Source organism: Acromyrmex echinatior, chromosome 5 (assembly GCF_024713525.1).
Source record: "Acromyrmex echinatior isolate Ae372 chromosome 5, ASM2471352v2, whole genome shotgun sequence".
Lineage (NCBI taxonomy): Eukaryota > Metazoa > Arthropoda > Insecta > Hymenoptera > Formicidae > Acromyrmex > Acromyrmex echinatior.
This window is the reverse complement of record NC_141856.1, coordinates 8275493-8289168: the sequence shown is the minus strand read 5'-3', so window position 1 is coordinate 8289168 and position 13676 is coordinate 8275493. Positions and strand designations below refer to the sequence as shown.

The 13676-nt window shown below is 35.6% G+C and overlaps 1 protein-coding gene across 1 annotated transcript in view; it reads right to left on the bottom strand.

The window, feature by feature from the left end:
* The window catches only part of CalpC (calpain C), a 31485-nt gene extending 27261 nt beyond the window's left edge, over window positions 1-4224 (bottom strand). Inside the window, exon 1 of the mRNA XM_011051433.2 lies at window positions 3730-4224. Coding sequence (XP_011049735.1) covers window positions 3730-3738 — 9 coding nt within the window. The 5' untranslated portion in view covers window positions 3739-4224. The remainder of the gene's footprint in view (window positions 1-3729) is intronic.
* Window positions 4225-13676: the final 9452 nt, after the last annotated feature.

Sequence of the window (13676 nt, the reverse complement as noted above, 5' to 3'; positions counted from 1 at the left end):
TTTCTCTACGAGTCTTATCTATAATGTTTCGTATAAATCTTACATCGATTTCTTGCATGTCATATACAATAAAATGCATCAAAAAAATGCATTATTATGCAAAATTTCTCAACATAATTAATCATGCACGCTGTTTTCTGTTAGAAAAATCTAAAACAATTCTAGCTGTTTATATTAAACAAACATTTATATTTAGCAGAAATTTAAATTAACTCTTCTTTCATTTTCCTAAATATAGAAAGAAATACTGAAAAATTCTAACTCAAATAATACTGCAAAAATGTATGTAACAAATTATTATCTCAAAAATTAGCTTTTTTTTTATATTTTCCATTAGATTAATAAGGGGAAAGGGCGAGAGTCAGGATCCTTCGATGTCCTTGAGTTTGCTTCGAGTTCATCTCGCATCCCTCTCTACTTTATTCTCCGTCTCTCTCCGTCAAATTGCAATTTCTTCTTCTTCCTCGCATCAAGCAATCCTCTCACTGAATTGTTTTCACACATTGCTTATAAGTTCACAGTGACCATAAACCTAGGATCTCTAAAGATTGAACACATCCCTACAGTTCGAAATGTAATTTTATCCACGTTTATTGTGACTAATAAAGGATAATACGAATTCTCTGAATCTAGCAATTATGATAAATTTTTATAATATACGGAGATAATTACTGCAAATAATATGACGGCACAACTAAGAAAACCGCCTCGCCTACACGAGAATGTAAAACTCGAATCCCGTAACGCAGCATGTGCAAGGGCCGCATGCATTCCATTTAGCAAACACGCTAATATATAGCGGATTAATAATTCTCGAAACAACATAAGACGTTCTCTCATACTTTGCACTTTAGTTTAACTCACAGAGAACGGAGAAGGGTCGCGTCTGAGAGCGGTAAATTTTAAGTGTCAAGTTCTGAGGCTGTAATTCTTTATCCAAAGATATTTTGAATACTTCTCTTCAATAATTTCATAACTTCATCAGTTAAATTACATTGTGCGTAAGTATGTGCACAATATACGCATTAGTATAAGTTAGTATTGGACCTCGGTCTCTCCCATCGATGCTCTCGTATGTGCAACGTCTACGCCGTTCGTAATTTGTGTGTTTCGAGGTCGCGGAGAGAAGAAGACCCGGTTTCGCAGGAGCAGAGAATCTCGTAGCAACAGAGAGGTAGAAATGCACCGGTCGACTTCGAGGTTCCTCGACCATGTCGGGAACGCGAAGGAACAGGTGAACAGGTCGTTTTCTCTCTCTATCCCCCCCTCTCTCTCTCTCTCTCTCTTCTCTTTTTTTCCTTTTTCCTTCTTCTATCTCTTCATTTCTTCGTTTAGCAATCATATTACTTTTTGACACGGATTTTATTGCAGCAAAAGTGAGCTGTTAGTGCAAATTTGTGACGTCAATGCTGATTGCTGGAGTAGTGTGTAATTGATTCAGCCAGTTGCCATAATTATACGGATGAAAATTCATCAAGTAAAACGTGAAACATTATAAGCAAAGAACGTAAACATTATTTTAAGAATATAACTATTACATATAACTGTTACATATAACTGTTTCTTTATGTTACTTTCATAAAGATTTAATATTCAAATAAAGATTCAAAAATGCAAGAAAAATAATCTTGTTGTTTATGACAAAAGAAATAGATGTGATATCTTAATTGTCTTCTTTTTCTTATATAGCATAATATTTTTGGACGGTAGGTAGTACTACAACCTACAGATTATTATATTATGCGGCTATTCACTTATAAGGTAGGGATGACTGACCTAAGCTAATGGACTCGAAACGGAATTTGAAAACGTAGGTAAGAATTTGCGGTTTATGGGTAACGCATTCGAAAGTAAAAATGCTTCAGGGCCATATAGATTCTTTCACAATAGTGATGTCCTTCGTTTGCTGGCAACATTACAGTAATTTAAATTAAGCGCTAAACAAAATTATTGAGTTACATGCACAATTGCTGGGACAGGAAACAGCAGTATCATTCAACAGAAGTATCATTCATGCGATAGTTTGTTTTTTTAGTAGTTACCTATTGGTATAAAAAAAAGTATTCTCTAAATTTTATGCAAATAAATTAAATAATAAAATTAAATAATAAATTATTATCATTATAATAATATAACATAAAATAAGTTGTGAAAAATAGAGATAAAAAATTAACATGTAGGTAAATATTTTTGTCAAACTAAATTTTTTTTGTATTTACTACTTAAAATATTAATATTATTAATTTTACGCGCAATATAAATTTATTAATTTTAGAAATTCTAATACATTGAAATATATTTTTTTGGATAATATAATAGTTGAGCATAAAGATTGAAAATTATTATTCAAAATCGTGTATCTTTCAAGAATATACGAGTATATAATTTAATAATAAATTTAAAAATTATAATAGATAAAGCAAACAGTGTGCGTGTTTAATTTAAGTCATGCACGCCACACAAAGCGTAACGAGTCCATGAAAGCATTTCAATAGAAAATTTTCTATTACTCTTGCAGTTTGAATATACAAAAATCATACATTTTAATTTTTCTCCTATTATAATATTATATTGCAAATAATTTTTCGTGAAAATGATTGATGATATCAATCTATTTTTCTAAAATACGATATAATATTTGATTTTGGAATCATACTGGTGAATAATTTTGTTTTGATTAATAGTCTTACACAAAGTATTTTCTTACCTATGTAAACATCTAGACCGTGATAAAATTAAAATTAATTAGAAAATCAAAATTAATTAGGAATACGTTTTCGTAATTTGACACCAAGATTTCCCATTCGAAAGTAAAGTGAAAACTACTAATGCTTCACTGTATTAATATTTGTCTTCCCACTCGAATTCGCACTCGAATTACCATTCGTATTCATATGCCACGTGGATCCAACAATTTCCATTTCGCTAGTTGAATTTGGTGCAAACAGAGCGGGATGACTTTCTCGTAAAGAAATCATTCCAGTCACATAATATGCCGCACCTTACAAGAAATTCCATAGTAAACTATCATTGAAATGGAGATATGGGCAGATGAAGACTTTCGTAAGAAAAGTTGTAACTATCTTTATATACAAAAAAAATGTAGGTCAGCGTTTTTGAAATGGAAATTACTAAATTTTCATAAACAAGATACCTACATCTCTCGTACATAAGATGCATCATCGTCTCTGAGCCATTAATATTTTACAATTTAAAAATTCTAAGTTGTATTTTATACATTTCTTCTGTATGTGTGATATTGTACGTAATATCAATTTATTATACATTTTACAATTAAAACTGTTCATAAAACAATTAAAACTGTTCATAAAAAACAAAGCAAAATCTATTAAAATGTTCGATATAAATAATGTTCTACATAAACAATTATTTTTGATAAAATATTAGAAATCACATGAAATGCATAGTTATTTTATAATTAAAACATTAGTACAATTATATATATACATCCACCTTTTAAGTATACATTTTTAGTTATTATTTCTATGTTAGTAACTAAACAGAACAGGAGTATGACAGAATGTCTACTTATTAAAGCTTATATGTACTTATCTACTTAAGTATATCTTAATTCAACAAGAGTTAATTTAGCAAAGATAAGATTAGCAAATTTAAGATGAGCAAATGAAATGATTAGAAGTTTAGATGAGTATCAATATAAACCTACTGCATTCTTGCACGTACTCTCACACTTAACACGATACTCACGTTAACCATCCGTAGTCAGGTTTGTGCAACTTCTTCTAGAATATCGCTTCGCGCCAACAAGGACTTGTTCGAGTACCTCTCTCAAACCCTCGCAGTGCAGCCGACACTTTATCACTTATATATCAGAGAAGAACGTCTTCATCTGGCACTCGATATCGAGACACTTCGCGCACTTACTGTTAAGTTCGCGCGCTACCAGCCACTCCGGGGTTTCCCCGAGTCGTACGGACGATCGGGTATCTCGTCGCGGAACGCGAGTCAAGATACCGTACCGTCGAGATTTCCGACAGATAGATGTGGTAAACGGTCAAATCTGTTTTCTGAGCGAACCGAGGCGCGAGAGAGCGCGGCCCCGCGAACGGAGCTGCTCTTCTGGTACCGACTGACTACAACCGACTGGTTGAATTGGTGACTGCGCCGGCTATCCGCGCCATGAACTGCCACTCGTGGTTCCGAAGGCGATCACCACCATCCTGGCCAGCTTTCCTCCTCCTTCTCTTACCGTTGAGCTACCGCCGGCGATCCTCTCTCTTTTTCTCTCCTTCTCCCACTCAGGAGTGACCGCGTCGCCGTTTCCTTCCTCGGCGAGGAAAGAGGCTGAATATCGTTTAAATAGCTCAAACATGATATATTTATAGAGCGGATAATTATTTTGTCTGTGCAATCAGCTGATAGAGATGATTTTGATGCAGCAACACGTTACGCAATCTCGTGTAAAAGAGTTGTGTTTTCTTCTTGCATAAGACATTGAGACAAATACCTATTATATATAAAAACTAGCAGAATTAATGAGTAATTAAATTTACTTCAAGTACTTCGCGTTGTAAATATTGATCATAACAAGAAATATAATTAAAAATGCAAAAAGCATTCTTCATAAAATATCTTTAATCAAAAAGTTAATTTTATTTGATATAAGGCAGAAATGTTATATTTTAATCTACATACAGACATATTCTAATCTTTAAAAAATTTATTCTGCTCTCTTTCATATTTGCAATTTACTTTTATACTAAAAAGTTAAATATCAAAATTACTCCAGGTTTTTATGACAACATGAAAACGTTGATCGATATATTGCTTGCTTTTGCTTTCCTCAACGTCTTATTTCGCGTTTCACGAACGTATAATTTAAAATGTCTATAAACAAATCTACATAGGAAAAGGTCAAGGCGAAGATAAGAGTATGGATCATAATTACGGGAGCCAAATGGCAGGATTCTCAAAGGAGCTCTATGTGATCCAGGAAACAATAGCACATGCAATCAATGACGATATCAAATCGTTCACGATGACAACGTGATTTCCATCTATCGATGCCGTGGAAGCGGGTCGGTTTCGTCTCGGTCGCGAAGTGGAAAGTGTGCGAGAGAGGAGGGTGTTGCTAAAGAAGAGTGGGAGGAGAACGGTTGAAGAACACAAGAACCGATCTCGAAGAGAGCGACGGAGAGACCCGATCATAGCTTGGAGGTATAGCTTGTTCTGGTGAAAGCTTGTACACGTTGACTTTACTCGAAAGGTTCACTTCAGCGTCACGCCAGAAACTGTTCTCTTCATCAAACGTAGCAGCTGATTTCTTTAAAATTCTCTTCATGATATCTACATTGGACGTCTTCATGTTTTCATTATCAACAATACACGGCGTTGAACCTAGCAATATTTCTTCTTTTCTTTACCGATACTTCTTTATCTCTTCACGTATGAATAAGTCTATGTCTTTGTTTTGTTTGATATTTTCTTTCAATTTATTATGTATATACATGAATCCATCTTCTCTTTTCTATAATTTATTTCTGTATTTTCAATGTTGATCGTATCAGAAAAGCTTTCATAATTTAAAAAGTTATTAATTTTTATTTTAATTTATCATACATATAACATACATTATAACATTTAACTTAATTAGGCAAGATCTATTTCTTTTACAAAACTCCTGTCTTATTATAAGATTGTATTATAACAATATTAAAAATAGATATATGTATATTACTGCAATAATATTTAAATTATTTGTCGTATTTTACTGTATAAATATACACACACACACACATACACACACACATACACACACACACACACACACACACACACAAAACAAGTTGAAAACGTTGGAAACTATATTTTCAGAATATGATAAATTGGAAAACTTTAAGCGAGAAGAGAATGGTTAGCTTCAATAAGAATAAGAGTACACAGTTTATATCGACATCTAACGGATGTCTGTGAACTACAGATCGCTTCAATAATCGAGATAAAGATGCTTTTACTCTGGAACATCACCGACAAAGCAATATCAAATAACTACTGTTGATGTTCTTATATATTTAGCAAGAGCTATATAATAAATTTTTAAATTAGTAATTATTTATTACTTTTTATATCCAGAAATTATATCTTTAAAAATGCATCTTCTAATTTGATTTCTTTCATGTTCAGACTAATTATTATTAATGTTTTTATCAATCCTTTATTTTTATATAGTAGTTTTCATAATTATTTTAACTTCAATATAACATGTTTTAAATTTATATTTGACATCTAGATATTTCAATATTCTTCTAAATCTACGTTAATTTATTTATGTTAATAGTAATATAATAATCACAATGATTGATTCCGTTAGCATCTTTCAATTTTTGAATCTACTAGACTCAAAAACTAATCAGACATAAAAGTACATCCACAGCTGAAAAATCAGCGATATGTTCTCGTGAATCACTAAGTATTATGCTGGTAAACCAGAATCAAGTTTCAAGCGTAACTAAAAGATGGCAACTCCGTGACAATTTGAACAAATCCGATCAAAATTTTTAAAAGCAACATTCTACGAAATAATTTTATGGTCTCGAGGACATTTTCTCTCATTTCCGATTATCTTTAAAATTTCTCCTTTACTGTAAACATTTAATCATAGGAAGCTCGTAAAATCATACCATATAAACAAATCGTGGCGGCACTTCTGATGGGTAGCCATCAGTTCGAAAGCCATCCAATTGTAATTTAAAGCGACGGATGCTAACTCGACTAACGGTTTGAGAAACGGCGCTTTTGGCAACGCTTACACCGTGGAATTTCACGACTATCCCACGCGAGATTCCTCGCGATCGTAACGCGCCATCCAGCCCGAACCTTTACGATCGGTAACGCGTTGCCTCTCATTAACGTGTAATTTATTCGAGAGAAATACAGAGAAACGACCGACGGCGTTGCCACCCGCGGGCCTTGATAGCTCGCGGCTTCTTGCTCACTCGCGTCGAGAACTTGTGCTCGTGGGAGAGAAAAAATCACTCATGGAGAAAAAATTCATAAGATTCTGGAGATCGTCGGCGAGATAACAGGCCGCACTGACGGAAATCCACGGAATATGATAATCCGACTTGACATTCGTTATCCCACTGTTCCTCACGACTGTTTGGGCTCCCCATTACAACTTCCACTGAGCGGTTCTCGGTATGCACATATCTAATTAATAATCTTCTAATTCCTAGTCGATCTACTGAAGACCGGGCCTACACTATTCTGTCACTTGGAATTCAATAAATTGTCATGTTAGCGCTCTACAAGGTGTGTGAAGTATATTAATAAACTTTAATGATAGAGAATGTTATAAGTTAATTATAAATGTGTGTTTTCAGATTCTTCGTTTAGATTCTTCGTTATTTGCATACACAGAAATACAAATATATTTTATGATGGCTGCATTCCAAAATTTGCTGCTAGAATTGAAAATTTATTGCTTACATTACGTGCACTATAAATTTTCAGCACTGACAGTGAATTTTGGAATATAGCCATAATACAAAATATTGTACTTTAATATAACACTTCGAACTTAATATAATTTATTATATTATTCATTTGCCATTTCGTTGTAAAGTTATAAGGCAATACTTCCATTTTAGTAAGTATTCTCTTATATTCTAAGATCTCAATTCTTGTGACTAAACATCTTTATTTTTCCGCCAAACTATCATAACTCTTATAAATATATTTTAAAATATATAACGTCCTGCAAATATATAATCCATATAAAGTGATTACAAATCTACTGATTACTAAATCGTTATGACATCCTTATATAGTATCGCCTTTTCTCGATAAATAACTGATAAATAATTTGCATAGATTATGACGTCATAACGCGCGACGAAATGAACTTTTTTTAAGTTAAAATTGCACTCTGCTGTAACGACTTCAGAAGCGCAACTCACATGCAAAAAGAATTCAACGCGTGCTCTCGCGAGACGCACACCACGGGCACGTCCCCATTATCTCCGGGCGTGCCGAAGACGCCTCCGGCGGTTCTCACCAGGCGACGAGAAAGACAAGACAACGGTAAGCGGGGTATACGATGGTGTGTACACACTTCGAGAACAGTTATATTCGCGCACGTACCAACGACCCTTATTTATGTCTCGTCGCTACAACCATCGTCGACGGCGGACTTACACCGGTCGTCCTCCTCGCCCTTTTCTCGCCCTTCTGCCTCCGCCTGTTCTCTCTGTTTCTTCCCTCCTCTCTCTTTCTCTCTCGCTCTCTCTGCGTATTATCGGGCGGCAGTGTACTTTTACAGTCGGTGTATATCAATAGTCGGCCTAAAGGAAGATCCATGGAATGGCGATGCTGGCAGGTAGGGCTCTTTGCAAGATGGTATAGGGCCCGTGACAATGCCCGGGATATAAAAACTTGCGTAAAGCTGTCCCACTTACATAGGACCCTGCGGGACCCACCGCCTGTGCTGAATGGGGCGCAATAACCTTTTATTTATCGACGGCTTAAACAGCGACCTTTCGCGTCGAAATTGAAGCCGCGCGCCGAAGATCGAGAATGTCTTTTGCCGTACGGGACTGTAAGCCGAGTGGAAATCATCTCTTGGTCGATTCAATTAAACGATTTAATAGCGTGCTTGATCGCTTTATGCGATTTCTCCTGTGCCACCATTATCACGCCTTTTTTAATTACATGCTCAATTACGCTAGGTATTCGCTCGGATTCCAAGTAATTCCACAGCGCTGTTCATGTCGAGGAACGTTCATGTGATGGAACGCGAGACGAATGATAACTCCACTTGGCATCACGATCACGCTTGAAACCATTTACTCCGATGTGTTCAAAAATATCTAATGTATATTATTACATGGAAAGAATTTTGCTGAAGTAAAAGTTTAGCTACATATAGATCTGAAAATAATTTTGTTAAACCATGAAAATAATTATGTAGAACGCTTAAGCATTAATGACAATTTATGCTGCAAAATGTTTTAACATTCTAACAATCAGCTTGAGTGTTCTACATAATTTGTTAAAACAAAATTATTTTCAGATCTGTATCTAGTTAAATTTTTAAAAACTTCAGCAAAACCGTTTATTCCGTGTATTTTTCTTTACTCTAAAAAAATCAGTAAAATAATATTGAGCTTTAACGTTCCAAATATTTTTTAAGAAAATCAAAATTTTAATTTTATAACTTTTCCTTCTTTACTAGTTCTTTTCTGCATGATTCTGTATGAAAAGATAATAATTGTAATAATTATATCACCTAAAATTTTTCGCAATCAATCAAGCGACTTGATCGCAATGCCAAGTGCATAAAAATACAAAACGAGCCATTTGACTACTTGATGTATGATTTGTAAACATTATTACGCATAAGTTTATACCGTTGCCAAATTCGCGGCGCTACTATAAGCTTTATCCGAAGTTTTGACATCAACAAACTTTAGATTAAAATTACAGAAACTAAAACCACAATTAAAAATTAAAAACATTTTTATCATACAACATTATGAGTATCTTTTGATTGCGATCGTCCGAACAAAATTGGTGCAGCCGACACCGAGATTTGGAGATCGAAAAGAGACCATTCAGATTTACAGATTTTTTTCAGTGGTACGTGTGACACATACATGTAAAGCGTTTCGTCCATTAAGCTGCTTTTCACAATGTCTTCATTCAATATTATATTAAAATTAGAGAGAAATAGAAGTGAACAGTAATGCACATACATATGTAATAATTATCAATGTACATGAGATAAAATGAGAGAGAGAGAGAGAGAGAGAGAGAGAGAGAGAGAGAGAGAGAGAAAACTGTAAATTCGACCGTGCAATCTCCACGCGATACATCTTGAATAATGCTAATGCTGACGGTATTGTAACTTTCAAATGTCACTCGAAAAGTTCTTATGAAAAAAAGATTTGTAATCGGTGTTCTGGAAACATCATCTGTAACGATATGCTATAAAAAATGGGGAGTCCCGTTTAAAATTTTTTTGTTGATTTATGTTGACTTTGAAAGTACTTTCCAAGATCATTCCAAGATAAAATTAATATCATCAGCTAATAATTTTTTTGTAACCCTATTATTTTTTTTCCAAACATTTTTTAGATAAATCAATATTTTTGATATTAGCCGTTCTAGATCTTTTACCATGTGCTATAACACTAAATTTTTTGGAATCTACGATTTATACGCTCTTACCTTTATCCTTAATTTACATCTTATGCTGTCAATTTTTACTGATATCAAGGATTTTCACTAACTTGTTGTACAAACCAAGGTTCCTTGTCAATGACTAGAAGACATTTTTCGGGACATTCTTTACACTTCCATGACAAAATACGCAGTTACTCTCTTGTCTTAATTACAATAATGATTGATTTTAATCTATTAGTTTTTCATAGAAACCTCACTACAGTGGCTGGAAGACATTTTCTTTCGGGACGTTCTTTACACTTTCATGACAAAGTACGTAGTTACTCCGACCTCTTGTTCTAATCACAATAATGATTGACACGCCGTAAGCCAACCAACGTACTAAATCACGCGTTATTATAACGCGTAATCCCGCGTAATATTTATGATACGCGTGACATGATGCGTATAATGTTGCGTTACACGATGTAGACCACAGCGTGGATTGACTCGCCGACATAGATCCAGTGCAGCTGATGAGCGGCTTCAGACCCTCGCTTTAAAAGCGGATCCTGGGCTAAAGGGTGGGTGTGTACGTCATGGACGATCTTGGAGAGCACCGCGCCAATCTCGGAGGGCCCACCTTTTCCAGGAGGACCGCAGCCCCTGGGCCCCAAATTCCTGCTCGACTATTACATACTGAAGAAAAAGTAAAGAGAGAGAGAGAGAGAGAGAGAGAGAGAGAGAGAGAGAGAGAGAGAGAGAGAGAGAGAGAGAGAGAGAGGGTCGAACAGGCTCCGCCACACGAGCGCGTTCTCTCCATTAGAATTACAAATATACGTGCCACACGGCACGCGCCCTGGGCGCTGAACTTCGTCGTAGCTTAATGTCAGGCATTTCGCGAGAAATTCATCACAAGCCCCGCGGCCTCGAGGCAAGCGAGTCTTCTCTTTACGGCCGTTTCATGGCTCCGAGGAGGCGACCGAGAGTGGTTGCGCTCTCAGGGACGCGAGCCAAGTCGCAGACGCCAGATGGTGGAGCCCGTTTTCGCGCTTTTTTGTAAATTACAGAGCGTTCTGTCGGGTCGCAATGCGCCGCTGCACGGATGTGCCGAATGCATCGAGAAAACGCGGCTAATTCCCAATGCACACGCTAGACTCCCGTACACGAGTTGAGAACTGGCTACAAGGACTACCGTTCGTATACATATAAATGCACGTGATTGCTTCTATTAAAGATCTGAGAAGATTGCGCGATTAATTCCGGTGAAATTACAGGGTTTGACAAGGATGTGTGCGAACTAAAATCGACGATTCATATATGCGGCAACCCGATAATTACGATAGCGAGGCACGCAGCGTCTATTAACGGAGTTTCAGAAAATATATAACGGTATTCCGTACACACAAAATATTCTCTACTTATTCTTATTTCTAAGATGCATTGAAGTGTGTTAAGAACACAAGGTTTAATCGCTGAAAAAATTAATCAATGAATTTTGAGATACCATTGGATTAAGATTTCTCTAGATAGAAATCTTTACGATATTTTCATCCTTAATTAGGGAATAGTCACCTGAGATGTTTTTATACTTCGCCAGTGAGAAAATGTGAATTGTTATAACGTTTTATATGGATATTATTTAGTATATATATTTTTTTTCTTTTTTAATAACTATCCTTAGTAAACTTTTAAATATGCCATTCTATCGTAATAAAAACAAAGTTATATTAACTAAAATCTTTATTTTTTTAAAATATTATCATAGTAATAATGTAATTATTCCATTTAATATTTGTTTGTTTTTTACTTATTTTTTTCAGAAAATTGTGATTAAATATTCATAATGTTCTCAAATAATAAATCGGGAAACAATCAATAATATGCAATACATTATTGCACGAAAAAAAGGGTTTGTTAAAGCAACTAAAAATTTCACTGATTCAGCAAATCTACAGCCATAATATATACGGACATCCAATTTTCTGTTGAATTAGTAAAAATGTACAGCTGAATAAAATTAGCGGTTATAGATAATTATATTTGTTGTAATAGCACAGCAAATTTATTAATACAGCAAAGATAACTTTCTGTGAAAATCAATCCGATATAAATCAAAATTTGTAACAAAGAATTTTTGATGCTGTAATGAAGAAAACTTGTTACATTAGCAATTTTCGGTGTAACAAATAATTAGCTGAATTAACATACTGATAATTGCTTACATACATAATTTCTTTGTTGAATCATCAAATCTTCTTAATAGATATTGAATTCACTCAACAAGCTATAGCTTTGCTGAATCATTCAATCTATATTTTTCCTGATAATCCGTGATAATAATAGTGATTTTAATTGGGGTGTAAAAACAGGCGATCGTTAACGTGAAAAAGAATGGGGTAACAATTCCCGGATTAAAGTTCTAAGGCAATGTTATTTTGAGATGAAATATCGAGTAGGTTCCACGGAAATGGGATGTCGATCCCATCGATGAAAAGCACGTATACACACGTAATCGCGCGGTCAGTGTATCCAGCCGCATTATACTTTCGAATTTGTGTACTTTCCCATGAAGGGGGTAGGAGCACGCGGTGAAAGGAACAGGACAACGCTCTTTATGCATGAACTCCTCTCTGTTCGAAGTATCGCGCGCCGAAATCAGCAAATAACGACGGTATCGGCGGAAAAAAAACGGTAACAACGACGTCGCGTTGTCGATTTACGATGCGATAGATCTCCGCCGCCGGTTACGAAAGCTTCACCGTGGGCATACTACATCGTTCTTATAATCTAACGAGAGAGGGGTGGGGGAACACAAAATTCCAACACGACCCGCAGACCGGTCGACTAGATGTTTCGCGCGATTCCCTTCGGGAACTGCCAGCAGCAAAAAATCGTTATCATTCTTACGTCGACGCGATAAGACCCCTATTTGCGGTTCCCACGCCCGCTCATACACGGCCCCCGTGTACACACATGGATTTTTCGACGCGCTTTCGCGCTATCGCCCGCGCCACACTTATCGCGATAGCCGACGCCGCCGCATACGAGACGCCAGACTGCGTCGACGAGGACGATCGCTAATTCCCCCTTCATCGTCTTACTTGGCTGACGCAGTGGTTCTCAGTGATGCGTAGAAAAAAAAATAAGCAACTATCGTTTACCGAGAACCTTTCCAAGAAAGACTCACCATTAGTCAAAATAAATAGAGTTCTTAAACAGTAAAGAAAAATTTCGTAATTAGAAATAAAAGAAAATTTAATCGCGCGCGATTAAATTCATAATAGACACCATTCGCGATCGATAAGCACTAGAAATTACTTGTTTCTTACCTTACTATCTTACAACATTATATGTAGAAGATGATGAAAGTGACATTTCGCTAATAAATCAATACATATGTTTGACGCGCTCAATTATCGCGCTTATTGCTAGAGTATCAATTTGTGTTTCTCGTCGACATTCGTCTTCTCTCTTCTAATTACAGAATTTTCCTTACCATAGTGTGCAGTCAATGATAAGATGTCGAATTT